This window comes from Stegastes partitus, unplaced genomic scaffold, assembly GCF_000690725.1.
Source record: "Stegastes partitus isolate 25-593 unplaced genomic scaffold, Stegastes_partitus-1.0.2 Scaffold67, whole genome shotgun sequence".
Taxonomy (NCBI): domain Eukaryota; kingdom Metazoa; phylum Chordata; class Actinopteri; family Pomacentridae; genus Stegastes; species Stegastes partitus.
The window spans coordinates 959,962-978,898 of NW_007577798.1; the positions used below are offsets into that span (position 1 = coordinate 959,962).

The 18,937-nt window shown below is 40.2% G+C and overlaps 2 protein-coding genes across 2 annotated transcripts; both read right to left on the minus strand.

The window, feature by feature from the left end:
- Nucleotides 1-1,355: 1,355 nt before the first annotated feature.
- On the minus strand, nt 1,356-6,707 carry prdx4 (peroxiredoxin 4). The gene is made up of 7 exons (XM_008276255.1): nt 6,392-6,707; nt 4,492-4,609; nt 4,265-4,381; nt 3,189-3,311; nt 2,773-2,903; nt 2,574-2,608; nt 1,356-1,479 (listed from the first exon to the last, which is right to left on the minus strand). The coding sequence occupies exons 1-7, from the start codon at nt 6,600-6,602 to the stop codon at nt 1,429-1,431; spliced, it is 786 nt and encodes a 261-aa protein (XP_008274477.1). The 5' UTR covers nt 6,603-6,707; the 3' UTR covers nt 1,356-1,428.
- A 1,796-nt stretch (nt 6,708-8,503) lies between these two features.
- Nucleotides 8,504-16,223, minus strand: pdha1a (pyruvate dehydrogenase E1 subunit alpha 1a). The gene is made up of 11 exons (XM_008276256.1): nt 16,104-16,223; nt 15,303-15,371; nt 15,037-15,210; nt 14,607-14,733; nt 13,731-13,822; nt 13,405-13,497; nt 12,611-12,766; nt 12,219-12,290; nt 12,063-12,130; nt 11,444-11,552; nt 8,504-10,551 (listed from the first exon to the last, which is right to left on the minus strand). The coding sequence occupies exons 1-11, from the start codon at nt 16,149-16,151 to the stop codon at nt 10,387-10,389; spliced, it is 1,173 nt and encodes a 390-aa protein (XP_008274478.1). The 5' UTR covers nt 16,152-16,223; the 3' UTR covers nt 8,504-10,386.
- Between the last annotated feature and the right edge of the window lie 2,714 nt (nt 16,224-18,937).

An 18,937-nucleotide genomic window follows, 5' to 3' on the forward strand; every position in this document is an offset into this window, starting at 1 on the left:
TGATCCATAAATGGACAAACGGATTCTTTGCATCCGGTTTCTTTTTCTTTACCACTGGCTCTTTTTTTTTTTTTCATAAGGATGTCAGTTGAAGGGTAAATATTAACCCGACCTGAAAAAAAAAAACAACACATGACCGGTGCACGTATTGTTTGTCGAGCTGAGGAAAGTAAAACTCATATTTAAACTGAGTTATTTAGTGTTTAATACCAATGCAGCCTTTCAGACACTTTTAAACTGCCACATGCATAAATTATAATAACAAACTTTTATTGATCTGTTGATTTATTGGTCTGTGGATTGTCCCAGTTATATAATATGTTGTATAAGATTTGTGTACCTCAAAAAAAAAAGCAAACAAGGCAAAAGAGTTGGAACATCATGACCAGTAATGAGCAACTAATAAACAAATTCTTGATGTTGCAGCTTAGTTAATGCTCCTGACTTTGGTTGGTCAAGAGCTACTTTTCTGCTGCTGCAAACAAAACCTTCTTCAAACATGATGTTCGTACTTTTGGATACATTTTAGTTTCCCTTTTAAGGCCCAATTGTGCAAGGCTGAACATAGACCACGTTCTTTTTTTTTAAAAAAGTGGTATAATTTGTGCATAAGTTGATTCAAGTCCTGTGATTGACTGGCGACCTGTCCAGGGTGTCCCCTGCCTTCACCCTAAGTCAGCTGGGATAGACTCCAGCCCCCCGCGACCCTAATGAGGATTAAGCGGTGTATAGATAATGGATGGATAGATAAGTTGATTCGGACACTTCCTGTTCAGAGCCTGTCCAAAAATAAGAGCATCTGTACTCAAACAGCAGAATTCCTTTCTCAGAAATACATCTTAGTAGCTTTCTCCACTGTCTCTCACGGTCTATAATAGCTGCATGTTGCATCACAACACTTTCCTTTTCCCACATCTTTTCTTTTTTTTTTGCTTGGTTGTTTTGTACAAATGACTCAGATGCAGCTGAGGCGACAGTAAAGTTAAATATAAACTGCAGCCAGACGCCTCGTACTGCAAACTCATTTCATCCTTTGAGTAAACGCTTGAGGACATTTGCCCCGAGTGACTGCACATGTTGTGTGCATCTAGTTTCCAAAATGTAGAAACTCTTCTGTGCTCATTGTATATTGACATTCTACACATTGCATTTCTTTTCCGACCTGTTTTCAGCCATTCTAGCAAGTATCTGGCAGCCAGCCACTGGGTGACTTCACCATCGGTGACAGCTGCTCTTTCCCACAGTGACGCAGGCTTTGAGACTTTGTGTACTAAAGAAGACAAAGGCCAAAACTAAATCTCCAGTGTTGCGTAGTGACTCAGCCAGACGAATGTAAATGACCACGTAGACAGAAGTTTACGAAAACACATTTTATTTGAACTTTCAGTAAGTCCTGGATTTCACAGACTGGGAAAACAGAAGCACATATCAGTTCAGTTTATCAAAATACTTCAGCTTGCCTGAAGGGTCTGGAATGATCTGTGGACAGGAAATCAACAAATTAGTGCTCAGTAATAAGAAAAATACTAGACAGAAGAAATAAACTAGAATATGCTACAAACTAGGCTGTGACTAATGTAGATTCCTGATAATAGGCTACTCAGTTATCATGTGTATCCCAATTATTGCTTATAGTTGCATAAGGGGACCAAATTCTTTAACCTCTTAAGACCCAAACTCTTGTATAGAATGCATTTTTTTAAATTTCTCTTTGCTATTTGATCTGATCAAACAGCAAAGAGAATAAAAAAAAAAAATATACAAGGAAAATAAAAATACATATTTTAAAAAAATATTCAAAATATTTTTCAAAACAATAAATAAAAAATAAACTAAAAAATAACAATAATAAAAATAAAATAGTAAAAAATAAAATAAAAATAACCAAAATTAACAACTGTGGTAATATAACCCAAAATGTGATGTACATGTATGTGGATGCCAGGTCTTAAGAGGTTAAAGGTAACCAGTTTGGCCAAGTTGTACTTGTAGAAACATAAACAAAAACTGTGGACACAACTTTAGTCAAGTCAGGTTCATGGTAGTCATCCTTTAACTTCTTTTTGGGAAAAAGACTGAGACAGATTTTGTTTAACTAGGCCCAGACAGACTGGTTTGTAAAATAAATGCTACCCTGTCATTCCTCTCTTCCACCAGCTCGATCTAGGCGCTAGTTCTGGTTCGATGTTGGTTTACCAACCTTTAGAGGACTGGTTTGCTTTCCACAGATTAGTGAGAAAGTCTCAGTGCTGCATCATCATGTCACTGTATACATCTGTTGTACTATTAAAACTCCCTCTAGTCTATTCAGTTAAGCAATAGAACGCAAGGAAACAGTTTGAATTTCTCACAGATCACTGTTAGAAGCTGACGAATTCATTATTTGTCTTATTTTCGCTGCTGTTTGATGTGTAGTGTTGCACTTTCTAAATCAAAACTGAGAACTGCATCAAAAATGGACACTGGCCTTAAAACTAGCTCAAAAAATTAAAAAAGGGTATCTGGGATCTTCTGTCTATTGAAGGTAGTTAGTGATCAAGCAACTGAATCAATCAATATCAAAAGATACTTACTGTGTCGCTGCCTGGCTTCCATCCTGCGGGACACACTGTGGACAAAACATGGCATAGTTCCAGTCAGCACTTTGAGAAAAACAGCTCAAAGAATCATTGAAAACTGCCCGGTTTCATTACTCCACTGGAAAAAAAATGAATGAATTTAAGCAATACTGGTCAACATGAGCACAAAAGGAATGAAATCTGCTTCCTGTACCTTCTCCGTGTTTATCTGTGTACTGGAAGGCCTGCACCAGCCGCAGAGTCTCATCTACAGATCTCCCCACTGGAAGATCATTCATGGTGATCTGCCTCAGGATGCCTTTGTCATCGATGATGAAGAGACCCCTGAGACAGACAGGTGAGATTACAGCGTCACCTACTGTTTCTGTTCACGTCCATGTAGCTGTTTAAATGCCCAGTTAGGTAAGATATAACAAGTTACAAAGCTTTTTCTCCTCCCACAATGTAAAGACATTAAATGTGATTTATTTGTGCAGCATCTTTACTACTGGCTCCTATAATTTGTCAGCATTTGTTTCCTAACAGTGTGATGTGAAGAGACGTGTTTCTTGAAGTTGAGATGCCTGCAAACCCTTTATAATGGCTATAAATGCAACGGTGAAACCTCACCTCAGTGTGTGTCCCTGGTCCTCAAGGTAGACTCCATAGTCTTTTGAAATCTGGTGAGTGAGGTCAGACAACAGAGGAATTTTCATTTGTCCAAGTCCACCCTGCTTTCTTGGGGTATTGATCCTGTTAAAAACAAACAAACAAACAAAAAATTGAGGATGGAATTCTGACTATATCCGGGATATTCCAATAAGTGGGCTTCAAGATGGCGGCGAGTGAAACTAGCCTATGTACTGGACCGGTGAGATCTACATGGCCTATTTAGCATGTAAACAACACTACCATTCCTATTTAAATTTAAATGTAACTTTGATTCTTTGCACGATTACAGTTCTTTCTACTTTTAGCTACTTTATTTTACTGTATATTTATTGTTTACTATATATTTATTGTTGTTTTGTTGCACCAACCCACCAGAACAAATTCCTCGTATTGTGAGAACTATACCTGGCAAAAAAATCTGTTTCTGATTCTGATGTATTTGGGAAATAAAGTATTGAAGGATAGAAAGTCCATCAACATATTAAAATGTCCCTCAACACAAAATGTCTACCAGCAGGAGCTGTCAGCAGGCGGCACAAAGACGTCTACGAGCAGGTAACGGACAAACAAACACGTTGCCTTCCACGGCTGACCGGGGTGTGATAATCTGCCATGCATGACTGACGCTCGGTCCGTGAGCCGTAACGATCGGCAGACCATGACTTTAAACGGGCAAAAGGTATTCCTGGAATCAATTTTGGGGAATTTCGTAATGACAAAAAATGGGATTATGACATTTTTCTATGACAATAAACGGTCTATTTTATTATAGGTTATGTAGGAAATGATTCAGGACTTCAATGTTTTATGATTATAAACAGGATATTCTATAAAGCGGTATGACATGAAGTGGGCAGCACTGTACTTCAGAGCAAAGTGACTCAGAGTTCTTTAGAAGTACATACAACAGTTGAATTTAGAGCAGTTCTGGAGAACAAAATAATCAAACAACAATGCCTAGTTGTGTGGTATTATTAGGTTTGATCTTTAGCCATAAGAGCGCTGTCTTGTTAGAATGGAAGCAGAGATCGTACCAGGCCAGGTGGGTGAACTGGGAGTCCACTGAGCAGGCGACCACCTCTGTGTTGATGGCCTGAAACTCATGCACACGATCGCTGAATGCAATGATCTCAGTTGGGCAGACAAATGTGCTGCAAAAAAAACAAGAAAGCAAACACATTTACATAAGAATATCCTCTGATGTGCAGCAACTACATTTACAAAGGGGGGCATGCAATTTGTGCCTCAGATGGTAACTTACAAGTCGAGGGGATAGAAGAAAAAGACCAGATATTTTCCTCTGTAGTCTGACAGCTTCGTCTCCTTGAATTCACCGTTGATGACGGCCGTTCCCTCCCAGTGTGGTGCAGGCTTTGAAACTGAAGTGAGAAGAAAAAATGCATGATGACTGTAATTGTAAGGCATCCATGACGTGCGTTTTTGTTGCTGCAAGTGATGAAATGCCAAATATGTAATTTAGCAAAAATGTAAAGGGAAAAAATGAAAATTTTTGTCTCCCCATTGTTGCGGTGAGGGTGATTCCACAAACACCGTCAACGCATTCAGAAACTTTCTGTGGCCGCCGTATTCAGCTCTGCCAAACCAATCAATCATGGCTGTGTGATGTAAAACACATACAGCAGATTTAAAACGTCAGCATACTGTGAGAGAGAGGTTGATCGGTTTATTTAGCACTGTGGGAACTTGTTTAACTAAAACGTAGCGGATGTTTGTTTACTTATCGCACTCCAGCTTTAACACCAAATTCGATGCCTCAATGTTAAGAAGCATATATCTAAAGTGAACTGCACAGGATAATTGTGACAGTTCACTTTACACCTTGAGTTTTATTTTCATTGAGTACAACGTCCAGATTCACACTGCGTTCTGCATTGTTATATGTTATACTGCTCAGCATTACATATTACATGATCCATGCGCTCTTCTGTAGTATTTTTTTGCATTATGATCTTCTGATGTCTGAATGCTCAACATACATTTTTAAAAATGTGTTTATATAAGATATATATATACTTTGCACAGTCTACAGAGGTGATAACAAAGCTTTTGCCTGCACAGTGTATTTAAATCTTAACGACTCCTGCTCCTCTATATCAGTGCACATTTCCAGTCTTCGACATGTGCAGGGTTTCTTCTGGTTCAGAATGGGGCCTTGCTGGGAGACTATGCAACATAATAAGCATGATCGGCCCATGTATGCAAAAACAATGAGGCCATGGCACCATATTTACCAGAAATCTGCATTTTTTTCTGATCATGTAATATACAAAAAATATCCACAATGTGAAAGGAAATAACATAAGCATGATGGAATTAACAAAACTGGCTAAAAAAAAAGTCTTACTTTTGTGCTGGTGATTGTCCTTTTGCATTAGATGCTGGCAAAAACCAGCAGGTGTCTAAAACCTGTTTTTCGAAGGTGCCAAAAGTTCCTCTGTGCAGGAAAAACTCTGCATGCGTCATTATTTTTTTTAAGTTTCCCCTTCCTACATTGAATGCAGTCTCCTTTACAAGGAGAAATATACTGTACAAACTAGTGCAACAAGCTCGGGGACCAGCTGGTGCACAAACACTGCAAACCCATGCACCGTGGCCTGGGGTAAAGTCTAAAAAATACTCATGCCTCCATATGGCAGACTAAATCCTGCACAAGTGAAACGGTACAGAGGCCATAATGCACTCAGACCCTTGCAGGATACTGTGAGGCCTCATTGCATGAGTTTATTGGATGCTTCTGGCTGTTAAAGTGCGTCTATGATTTAGTTTAGCTGCAAATGTCAGGAGGTCTGTGTGAACTGGTGCTGTGCCATACTCCATGTCATGAGTCAGGAGGGGCGGAGAGAAGCGCACAATCCAATGAACCTCAGAGAATGACGTGTCCTACAAAATCCATCACTTTTCAAGTTCGGCCTGGAATGCAAGTGACACTAAATTCATATCACCTCTGAATAAAACCGACAGACAGAGCGGGTGTGATAATAAAGTGCAGGCAGCCTCAGTGCGCCTCTGCTGTCCTGACAGCAGCAGCAGCGACACAATGAAGCTGCAGCTGTCAGGAAGGAGGAACTAAAATCACTGCTCGGTTTGAGTATGCAAAGACTAAACTACCACCACTTGCGTAAACACGGGGAGAAACTCACTCTTGGCTTTGCTGAGGTGCAGGGAATGATCTGAGACGGGCACACGGAAAGCCTCTCCGGGATAGACGTGTCCTCCCGCGTAGTTGTGACACTGGGAGTTCTTCACTTGCGCGCCTTCCTCTGCGGACGTGACCGAGGCGAGGAGCAGCACGGCGGCGAGGAGCGCACACAGCAGCTCCTGCTTTAGATTATTGTGGACACGAGTCTCCATGGTGCCTTTCCTTTGAGAGCACTGACTGGCAATGCGTTTCAGACTTGAGGCAGGTAGGGAGGCTTTCCTGCTTCCTTTCCCTCTTCTTCTTCATTCAGGTTTTGCAGCAGCTGGAGTCCTCACTGCTGCGTTACTGCCATCTTCTGGAGCTAATTAGGTCTCAATGCGCGCATGCCTTCTTCCACGTTCTTTCTTTTCAACCACGTTCCAACTGTGAGCAATGACACCAATAAATAAAATCCAAGGAGATCAACATGTTTTTCACTTGATGCATTTATTGCCCCTGTCTTCTTGCTTCAAGCTTTTTTTTTAAAGAGCCCTGTGTAAATCTTGCTCTGGGACCCCCACCTATAAATGTTAAGCCCTCATGAATACACACCAAAGTCTCATCACATTCCATGTAAATCAGAACAAATGGCACTCATTACATATGAAAATGTCGCTTGGGGTAAAGTCTAAAAAAACTCTTGATTCCATATGGCAGACTAAATCCTGCACAAGTGAAAAGGTACAGAGGCCATATGGACCCAGACCCTTGCAGCCTATTGTGAGGCCTCATTGCATGAGTTTATTAGATGCTTCTGCCTGTTAAAGTGCATCTATGATTTAGTTTCGCTGCATGAGGTCTGTGAGAGCAAATGGTGCTCAGTACACATGAAAAACAACTGCATTTATCCATCCATCCATTATCTATACACCACTTAATCCTCACTGGGGTCACAGGGGGGCTAGAGTCTATCCAGCTGACTTAGGGTGAAGGCAGGGGACACCCTGGACAGGTCACCAGTCTATCACAGGGCTACAAAGAGAGACAAACAACCAAGCACACTCACATTCACACCTACGGACAATTTAGAATTATCATTTAACCTCAACATGTTTCTGGACCTTGTGGGAGGAAGCTGGAGAACCTGGACAGAACCCACGCTGCACAGGGAGAACATGCGAACTCCACGCAGAATGAGCCCAGGCCAGGATGTGAACCAGGGATCTTCTAGCTGTCAGGCAATGGTGTTAACCCATGGCGTACATTAAACGGACATGTAAAATCAAAACCTCTGCTCTCCATCCAATTATATGCTATTTACATGTCACTGTCTTCTCTCTCTCTATAGTTTGTATTTTGTTCCTATACATACTGTCCAAAGTTTCTTTTTTCTTCCTCTTCCCACTGTTGCCAAGTGTGAATCAAAATGAGTTTCAAGTGTTTTTTGGGGTTTTCCTGGAAAAAAAAGAAGTAAGTGTTCACCTTACTATGTGAATAGCCTTGAGCTGCCATGTGAACTGGCACTACATATACCCAAGTTGACTGAACATTGATCCCAGATATGCCACCGCTGTATTGTGTGATCAAGGAAACAGATTTTGTATTATTTACAAAAGTGCAGGGCCAGCTACCACATACATACTATTGCTTTATGGAAATGTCATGCAAATAACTCAGAAATGTTTGCCTCATAAGTCATCAGAAAGGCTCCAAATACTGCTGTAGAGGTAGATTCGCATTCTGAAATACTGAAATCTGAGGACATTTCCAGGCCTCTTTGCTGCTGTCAGGATGGTGCCACCTCAAGCTAAAAGCTAGAGTTTGTGTCTTTGTGGAAAGATTTGGAAAACAACTTTGAAGGTAAACTCATGACTCATGACTGTTGCTTCATTTCAGTCACACCACAAGGTACGTAATACCCTCTGTGAGCCAGCAAACTCTTGACAGAAAAGTAAGGGGGGGAAGAAAAACAAATAATCAAAGATCCAAAAATGGAAATGGGTGCTATGTTGAAAAGATATAAAGTTTAAGGCCATGTCTTATTGCATTTTTTTAAGCAATAATTGCTGGAAAAGTGACACTATTTACAATTTACCCAACATCTGTTTATACAAAGAGAAGAACACAAATATAATACCTTACAGTCCTTTTTTATTACAGTGGCTCACACATAAAACCAATGTTTCCATGGAGCGTTTCCTCGCATCATCCGCCACCCTACATGTAACAGTTTACGACCACAAACACTTACATTGCAGGCATTCTCAGCTGTACATATATACATGTACTGACATTTTAAATTTTAGCCCGTCATTTGACTAAATTCATCACACATTACAGAGAAAAGGCCAGACATCCCCCGGTACCCCTTTACAGAGTTGCAAGCATCGGTACAAAACCAACAGTGCTAGCATTGCATGTTGCTACCTGAGGTGTCACTTGCAGATATTTCTTCCTCCACAATACTGTAAAGAGCAGACTGAAATTCAAAATGTCCTCTACACACGAGCTTTAAATGTGCCACTGATGATGTGTTGAACTATTCCAATTAACCTTCTTAGTGAAACATACAAGTGGCACATAAAGCTACTGATGCACTGCTGCCTCAACCAATAACACTCGACCCAACATCGCTCTCAGATTTGGAAAATTAAAACGTGTAGTGAAGCTTCGTGAATGAGAGCACTTCAATGACTAAGAGTTGGTATGTTTACATTCACTGTTGTTGCAGGCAACTGTTCAGCTTGTGGGAATTTTGATTGCGAATCTCTAGGATAATAAATAACCTTGAATATCAACAATTTAATAAGAGCTAAGTCTCCAAATGATTGTAAAAGAGCTGTTCTTTGAACAAAAACAAGGGAACTAACTATCTGCAAAGCAACCACATGAATGTAAACACGCTCAGGTTGGAGTGTGACACAAACATAAGACGACACATTCAACTTCCAAACAACACCAGATCTTCCAGGCACATGTTTGGTTTGGCAAGGTAGATTTTTAAAACATTTCAAACCTCTCCCTTGGTATTCTTTGCTCTCTGTTACATACAGTATATTCAGAGAAACATTTGATACTAACAGTTTTTACCCTGCTGCTTCATATGGCGGACTAGTAACAAGGGGTTAGATTAAAAAAAAAAAAGACAAGAACTGATTAAGTTGAATTATTTATCATGTACACTTCTGTATAAAGAGTACAAAGCCATTTTTACAGGTCAGATAGTTCGTTTTTGAGATGAACAGTGACAGATGACATTTTTTGTGTTATTTTTTTGCATTGCACCTCAAAAATGACCAGAGAATAACATCAAACAAGCAACAGCGTGCGTTCAAACGAGGCCAAATTTACAAAAACAAACAAAAAAAACCCAAACCAATGTTAAAAATGCAAAGCGCTTAATATTAGTTTACTTTAAATCCAATAGCTTAAGGAATTTGTTGCGCTTCACAGGAAAACATTTGAAACTTGTGAACACTTTTAAATAATCTACCAGGAATGGTGATTTTAATCACTAAACAGATTGTGAAAGGTCCAAAATGAGGATGATTGGCTCTTTCAAAAAAATCTAAATAAATGTGGGACACAATTTCATGTGACTGTGGCAACACAGTGACAAAGAAATGCACCTGCAGTTGATATGAACACCAAAACATTTGATACTTATCCAACTGACTGCTGTTTTTATTTTTAGATGTCGCTCAATGTAAGGCTGTGTGTTCTACTGTGATAATTAACACTGTAACACTGCAGAGTTTCAAGACTGCTTTTCAAACTGACAGATCTTAACGGCAGTAGGTTTTAGGTTTTGGTCAATGTCTGACAGTTCAACTCTTTGTGAATATGGCCCCTGTGGTTTATAGCACTGGAAGTAAGTTACTTGTTGATGCATGACGCTCTGAGTCTGAGGCACTGGTTTATGGTACATTGCATGATGTGTGCGCATATTTGAGAGAAAAGAGGGTTTAATATAGTATAGGGTGGATGAGGTGATTAAACGAAGGGATGAAAAAAACTTCAGCTAACAGACTTCAGCTTGGACCACGGGTTCGTGCCGCGCACCTCCAGCGGTGGGTTGTTGTGAAAGATGTGGTTGCACAGTTCTTCCAGCGGGGGTTCAGGATCTGTGGTGGCATACTGAGCAGCATCTTCGATTTCCTTCCTCACCTCAACATCAATTTCCTACAGACGGAACGCAGAGAGAAAATCAGTGAAAATATGTTTCTATATATTACTGATTCTGATGACTGAGGCACTTGTACAACATATATAGAGAGCATTAAGTATGTCACAGAAAAACACATGTATGGGTCAAACATCTTGTGTATTTGCCATGTTCTACTTATAAAAACACGGTAACAGAACAGTTGCCAGCATGTCATTTACAGTATGTCATCACTCTAGCACTCTCTTGTGTCTAAACATTGCAATGTGACTTTGAATGTCAACTTCTACTTTACCCCTAACCCCAAATAGGACTTTTATTTTTTAGCTCCATGTTTTCAATTTTTAAAATGTGAAATTCTGTCACAAACTGTCCCAACAGCTGAACTCATGGTATTTTGCATGTGGCCATAAGGCAATCTTGAGTTTGCATTCAACAACTATAAATTGCCACCAGTTGGCTAACATACAAACTAAATGTCTTTACATGATGTGTTTTAGTCGTAGATAGATTTGGTTTTTATTTGTGCATCGTGTTTTGCACACAAATTTAAACTTGCATCCTTTTCCTCTTACCGACAGCGTGCAGTTCACCTCACATGTCTAACTGCAACACTAAATTTTTTTTCTAAGTTTGAGGTAATTTGTTCCATAATATGTGGGCTCAATCCAATTACCCCAAACCCATTAATCCCAGCCATTAGCAGAGTCATCATCATGATAAAATCTGCTTCTCTCTCCTCATGTTCTCAACTACTCAAGTCCAAGATCTATCTGAGACTCCTTGCAATGTGGATTAACAAGGTTTAAAAATTCTAATTAAAAACAGAATAAATGTCGAAGAATGACAAAGAAATGCTGCAATGACTTGCAGCGTTTGTTCATTTTACAAACTGGAAGTATTTGCTACCTTGAGCTCCTCCACGCTGGCCATGTTGTTGCTGAGCATGCGGTCCTTCAGCAGGGAGATGGGGTCACTCTTGCTGCGGACCTCCTGGATCTCCTCACGTGTGCGGTAGCTAAAAAGGGCAGAGATTGGTGCAGGGATGTTGTAGGGATGCACTAATATAATCACATTCAATCACAGCTAACTGCAAGCATTTGATTGATTAGTAGTATTACTTTAATGAAGCCATATTAAGAAACTGATTTGGGTTAATTGTGCATCAACTGGTGAGTTTTCTAATATTTTTGTGGACAAATAAAACAACACTGAAGGAATTTTCACAGCTTTGATTTCCAATGTTTTTGTTTAGCAATTTTTGCCAGGCAATGATCTACTAAAGCCAATACCAATATTAGTAGTTAGTTCATCCCTACGCTGCGGTCAGGGTATTTGAAGGCCACTACGGAGGGAAGGAGAGCACATAAAGACTACTGTTGAACAGTGGCAGAAGCAAGGGCACAGTGAGGATAATATTTGCAGATCAGATGATTATTGATTTGAAGAGAACCAAGAAAGAGCACAAGCAGTCAGTCAAAGCAAAGACTTAAACTGGAACAAAAATCCAAGAACTGTGATTGTTTACCTGACGCCAGGATCGCTCATGCTGTGTCCGTGATAGCGGTATGTCTGCAGCTCCATGAGAATGGGACCCTGATGAAAGGTGGGATGAAAATATTTAAGATGAGTAAATGCCAATCTACACTGTCTGCTTTCTCTAATTCAAATGGTGTTTACTTACCTTCCCAGATCTGCAGTGATCAGCCGCAAACTTGCTTGCTTCCCGAACACACAGAATATCCATTCCATCCACCTGTGCATAAAACCACATACACATTTTACTACCCCTTTCTAAAAAGACATTACACTAAACTGGTTACATGGAGAACAGACAGACAGTGACAAACACTTTCTGTTACGTTTCCTGTTACAGTCATTACAAAGTGGAAGAAATCAGTGACTGATAAACTCCAAGGGTTAAGGCCTATGGAAGTTTGGGATGATACTACATATACATTACATGAATTTAGCAGACACACATCATGAGGCATAATCATTACACTATACGACTCATTCCTACAGCCAGTTCTATCAGTGTGAAAACAGGTTGGAAGACATGAGTAAGAGCAGTACCCTGAGACCAGGAATGAATTCTCCTCTCTTGAAGTAGTCTGTGCTGGCTGCAGCTCGCTCCACAGATGTTCCCATGCCGTACCTGTTGTTCTCACAGATGAAGATGACGGGCAACTTCCAAAGAGCGGCCATATTATAGGTTTCAAAAATCTGACCCTGTTAAACAACACAAAGGATTTTTTTTAACGTGGCAGAAAAAAAAAGAAGACACATTTCACAGTGTTTTAAGACCCTGTTAGCTTTCATTAGAAACATCCAGCAAAGCATAGAGACGGTTTTAAAATCTTGAAAACAGACAGTTTGAAATGTGTTTTATTTTCTCTTTCGAATTTTACTAATTTCCCGTTTCGGCAGCAACCCTTATGTAGCTGTGTTGAATTTGAATGTATGCTGGGTTAGCTAAGTTACAGTTAGTCCACAGGATCTGCAGCCGCTCTGATAAAAGAGTAGAGAAAAAGAACTTTCACAAATCTGACAAAATGTGGCTGGTCTCCTTTATGGTTAGAGTCATATACAAATTAATGAAGCTGCAAGTCCAATGTCTGCATGTATACATCCATGATGGCAAAAAACAGAAGATTGGTAATGTCGTTGCAGCACAAAGACATAGCTAGAATTCATGTGTGCCTGTATGGGACCCAACTCCCTACAACCCTAACAACACAAGCAGGTAAGAAGGAAGGTCAGAAGGTGCTACACCTTCAGCATTGGAGAAAGACTGCCCTGCTTTGGAACAAAGTTGCTCAGTATTAGTATGGCGCCACACAAGTGATGAAGGTTATTTCTTTGCCTACCTGGTTGGCAGCACCATCACCATAGAGACAGACGCACAGCTCATTGTTGCCCTGATACTTGCAGGCCAGTGCCACGCCTGCGCCCAGGGGAACCTGAGGAGAGAAAGTTGATAAAGACATCACACAGTTTTTTAGCAGGTTTATCAGCATAAAGTTGTAAATCCCCAATAGGAGGCAAAACTTGAAATGAACCAAAACAAAGTTGTAGCTGCAGGATATTTACATTACAACAGCTGAGTCACCTGAGTAGCCTGCCAAAAACTACTGTTTCACCTTTTGACCCAATTTTACTTTACACAGCTTGTCAGTAAACTTTGGTGATATACCTGCGCTCCGACGATTCCGTTTCCTCCATAGAAATGTTTACAGTACATGTGCATAGAGCCTCCTTTGCCCTTTGCAATGCCTCCTCTTCTGCCTGTACGTTAAAAACACAAGCATGGTGACAAGTTGAAGTAAAAGAAAAACAGAAGAATCGTTGGTACTTTCAAGTCAATAATGATTAAACTCAACATTATCTCATCACAGTAATTCAACTTTTAGGGGTTTTTCCACTACACTGGGTCAAGCCTAACCATAATGACATGCATTTTCACTGCAGCCCTCACAGCAGTATATAACTGCGCTCTCGTGGCCATGTTAGGTCGCAGGTCTGATCACAGCCTAGTTGTGCCAAACTTCCTCCTCGTTTGTGAAGTCTCTTTGTGTTCAGTTCTCAGTAAGTCTATAGCTTCTACCTTCACATCTGTGTTTGGAGTTTAGTTTTACTCATGTGTCCCTGCTTGTACATTAAGACATCAGCCTTTTGCTACTGAATATTGTTTTCAGTTGAATCACAGCTGTTGTACACTACTGCTGATGTAACCCGAGCCTTTCCTGTTGTTGCTGCCTCAAGCTAAAAGTTTTTCACTAAAGAAATGATAGGGTTCTTTTAATGTCAAGTAGAATGTCTTTAGCACAATAAGCAGCGCTTCATAACAGGGTCAGACAAACTACTTAACCTCTCTGTTCATTCATTCAACCTTTATTTATATTCTAGAGACCCGATTTTACAACAAGTCTTATTCTGTGTGCTGCAGTGGAAAAATGCCTGCAGCAAGCCAGTGTGCCTTGACCTATCCCGGCTGTTGGCAGCAGGACTACTCATCCCTACCTACATTTAAAAAAAAAAAACAACTCTTGTCTTAAAAATGCAGACCTACCAGTAAGCTCAGCCATGATTTCCTTCACAGTTCCTCCTCTGGTGTAAGTGTAGCCGTGGGCTCGGTATGCAGTAATCAGGTGGTCGGAGAGATTAATTGCTGCTTCAATACCAACAGCACAAGCTTCCTACGAGGAGAAAGCAAACAGCTTGACCTGCAGGCCTTCACATATAGAGATGTGCTCTAAAAATTCAACTAAAAAATGTAACATCTTTATTTCTCAAGATTAAGAAGTATTTAAATCACAGAATCATTTTAAATAACGCTCATCTATGAACATCTGTTATAACGTAACAGGTGATCTCTGGCAATATTTTAAAGCAGACTTTGCTGAAGAGTCAACATCCAGTGGTGGACAATTTGTTAATTCTCAACAGATTTACACTGTAGAGATTGGAGAAAACTATGAATTAGAAATAGTTCACTCAACCTGGCCGTCATACAAGTGGCAGAACCCTCTGATGATCTTCTGCTTATACAGCTGATCTGCCTTCAGCTCCATACGCCTCATGGTCTGCATGGTGCGGTAGTACTGCAGACCCTCATCACGAGTCATGACCACCTGAGTGGCTGGGCCCTCATCCAGCTTGAAGACGTCACATTTCTAAAGGGAAGGAAAACACCCATAAACAATCACAAACTGTTTCATACATGGGTGAGTTTATTACAAAATACAACTTCATGTTTGAATCCTACCTTTATTTCGAAGGTCGCCTGGGTTGTGAAGTCGGCATATGTGCGTGCTGACACCACCGCCGCAGCTCCCTGACATAAGGGAGAAAGGATGATATAGAAAAAAAAAAAAAAAGGTTTAAAATCTGTGAAGATTTGACATTTTTCAATATTACTTTCAGTATCAGTCAATACCACAGTATCACAATAGTGTCAGTACCAAGACAACATTTTCTTTCTTACTTTACAAATTGACAATACTCATTTTTCACTCACACAGACTAACCCAGAGTTAGAATATATTAAGATGTGTTCAAATGCAGGCAACTGTGCTAAAACTTGACCAAAAAAATGTTTAAAATAAGAAGTATTACAACTATAAAAAAGGTATTACGATAGGTTTCTCATTCTAATGAATCCTAAACGTTTCCTGGTGGTATAACTGAGCTTATATTTCATGGTTGATTCATTTTATTTCACAGTTTGACAGGATGAGCTGCCTTGTTTTGCAACAAGTTTCTAAAGCTAGCTGTCAGCTTTTCATAACAGCACATGTGAAAACACAACCTAACTCCACACACAGAGAAACAATAAGTTAAACTACGAAGCATTTATACACTGAACCTTTACTGACCAATACACTGAAACTGTAATAAAGATTTCAGAGCAGACTTTAGCCACGTTAGCCAAACAAGCTACCGTTCGGCCCGACAAGGTCAGAACAGCGCTGACAGCCTTGTTCAGGTAAATACTGGAGGTTTCACATTTAGGCTGTAATGCAACGTGTCGATAAGACCGTCCTCGGTATAAAATATGTTCACTTACATTCCTCTGAGCGCAAGCCTTCAACACGTTAGAGATATTGGTCAGCATCTTTCCTGAGCTAGCCCAGCACAGTCCCTGCACGGCACGGATCCGTCCTTCTGTCAGCCTCTGTCCTTCCGGCTCCGCTCGCTCTTCTTCTTCTCTGCCTGCAATAACGGCAGCAACAACGCTGCTGCCACCTCTTCTTCTCTGGTGTCTGTGAGACAGCACATGTATGAAACAATAACTCGTTTTTAATTTAAGTGCAATAGCAAAATCAAACTGTTTTTATCCATTTAAAATTTTAGACATACTTTTTTGAATTACAACTCAGTATTTAGGGCACTTACGTTCAGAAAACACACAATAAGCTCACTATTATAATAAACCACTGTTAGCACAAGGAAAAATGTCATATTTTATTTGACATATGGACTATGCAAAAGCATATTACAAATCCATTTAGTTTCAGCATGGTCATCTGGTTGCTTAATCTATGTTTGGGTTCAATTTCACTGGCTGATAGATATCTTATGAACAAGAACTGCACCCATTAGCCAGTGAACTAGTTTGATTGTCAATCAATTGGTTTTAAAGAAAAAATGTTAAAATAATCTGATTTCAGCTTTCCTACCAGACTGTTTAGGTGTAATCCTTCTCTGACACATCAAACAATAATGCTAATTCTATGGTGGCCTATTTATACATGTAATAACTTTAAAATCCATGTTTATAGGAGAGCTGCAGTGAGCTTATATTGTCATATGGTGCATATTCTTAAATCCATTTATTATTGGGTTACAGTCATTTTTTTGCTGCAGACCCTTAATCCAGCCATGATGATGTCAAAGACTTTTACCGTGGTCAGACAGTATTTTGATAGTTATTACCAAACAAAAACTGGAAAATATGTGACCCTCTTTAAGTGCTGATTGGGTTCCAAATGCTGATGTGTAGTATAACAGAAAGTAGGTCCTAAATACAATTGACTGTGCTGTATATTTAATGTTTTGATGAAGAATTTATGGCTTTCTTTTAAAAACAAGATTTATACAAATATAAATATATTTAACAGAGAAAAAGAAAAGGACCAAACTGATTTTTTTTTATTTTTTCAAAGCATTTAGTAGAAACAGTTTGTGTCTCCAACCAGATGAGTCCTTCATTAGATAAGTAGCATTTTCAAACCTTTTAACCTGGTTGTAGGTTACAAACAACTGTTTAGGCTCAACAACAACATTAAGACAGCAGTTTGCAGTAATTATTCAAGGTTAATGCAACTTTTAATGAAACTCTGTTCAACCACTGAACTATATTATGTTAGGGCAATTAGTCTTTCCTCTACACTGAATGTTTTTTTTTTTTTTTTTTTTTAAATTACCACTTACATAATAATTGGAGGTACAAAGTTATCATGCCAGTTATTTAATTTGCAACAACTTAAATGTTATTTTAAATCAACAAAGCAACCATTTCAGTTTAAAATACACACAATAATGACAAGATCACTAACATTTCTATGTCTAAACAACTCATCACAACAATGTTTGCAATTTAAAAGGTTCATCTAAATTAGTATATTTAAATCTTGCAGTCATCAGGGGCTGGTGACACATCACCTAAATTACTTTTTAGAGTGCAGCTGTGATGTAAGGTCATTTGTTATTTGTTGCATTCACTTAAACTGTGTTGGCTCTGAGCAGCACACACTGATTCTGCGTAATGTCCTGTGTGTCACCAGCATCCAGACCAACACTCCAGTCAGCTGAGGTGGGTCTGGAGCTGCTGCTGCTGCTGATGCTGCTGAGCTGTGTGCAGAGAGGAAACCTCCATCTGCCGGTAACGTGTTAACAGCCCTGTATCGGGACGCGCTTGCGCTGCGACGCACGGTGTGGTCCGCTGCTGGTAAACTGTCTGCGCTTCACCATCTCCGCTTTCAGTCACGGCAGCATCTCTCTCTTATCTCCACCATCCACATCACCACCCAGCCTTCATAATGACCTTCAGAGCATCCGGCTGAATGGTGTCTGCTTGTTTTTTTGTCCGCTCTGGCTGCGCTCATCGGAAGCGGATACCTGTGCTGCATTGGCACCACTGCGGACCGCGTAGGGCGACTGCGCCTCTGTTGTACGTTTGGCTGCATTCCGGCTGACCATGGCGAAAGCCGTCGCATCGCCACCCGGCGCACTGGCAGGTAAGCTCGGTGTGTGTTTGTGTGCCATCGTCGGACTGGTTGTGTTTACGCAGGGCTTGAAGGCAGACTCATGGATGACGCAACTGACATTTGCACCGCTTTATGTGCCGCTGCGCTGCGATGATCCCGCTTCTCCCATCCTGTTTATTCGCTAATACTCAGCGTGCTGACGGTGAAAAGCATGGGTGAAAACGCAGTAACAGCTTTTCAATGAAATAAACCCTAAACCATAAGATCTGATGGATGCAATCACGAGAAATAAGTGACGCCTCTTTGTGCGTTTCTGTGTTGTGTCATTGTGTGATCTCTTGTTTCCTCGTGTGAGGACAGTTGATCAGCATTAGAGCTCTGGAAAAAGGGGATAGCTTCAAATACTGATGCTGTGTTGCTGTATTTTTTTGGTGATGACGCGATAAAATCCGATAAAAGGGTTGAAATGGGCGGAGAGAGGAGGACTGGACTGATGCCTGTGGTACAGGACAGGCCTGTGGATTATACTGTCTAATTTGTATGAGCACCAAACTGCTGTGTGATGACTTTGTGGGTCTCTGTGGAGCAGGATGAAGATTAATCGTTCACTTTGCTATCGAGTTTTCACCCTCCACACCCTGAAAGAAGGGAAATCTCCCTGCAGATAGATAATCAAATTGGATGCAGCTGG

Coding starts and splice junctions, on each gene's coding strand:
- prdx4 (XM_008276255.1), bottom strand. CDS start 6,602: ATGGAGACTCGTGTCCACAATAATCTAAAGCAGGAGCTGCTGTGTGCG. Junction 4,610..6,391: donor GCACCTCAGCAAAGCCAAGA/GTGAGTTTCTCC, acceptor TTCTCACTTCAG/TTTCAAAGCCTGCACCACAC. Junction 4,382..4,491: donor TTCTTCTATCCCCTCGACTT/GTAAGTTACCAT, acceptor TTTTTTTTGCAG/CACATTTGTCTGCCCAACTG.
- pdha1a (XM_008276256.1), bottom strand. CDS start 16,151: ATGCTGACCAATATCTCTAACGTGTTGAAGGCTTGCGCTCAGAGGAAT. Junction 15,372..16,103: donor AGGCTTGCGCTCAGAGGAAT/GTAAGTGAACAT, acceptor CCCTTATGTCAG/GGAGCTGCGGCGGTGGTGTC. Junction 12,131..12,218: donor ATCACTGCAGATCTGGGAAG/GTAAGTAAACAC, acceptor ACCTTTCATCAG/GGTCCCATTCTCATGGAGCT.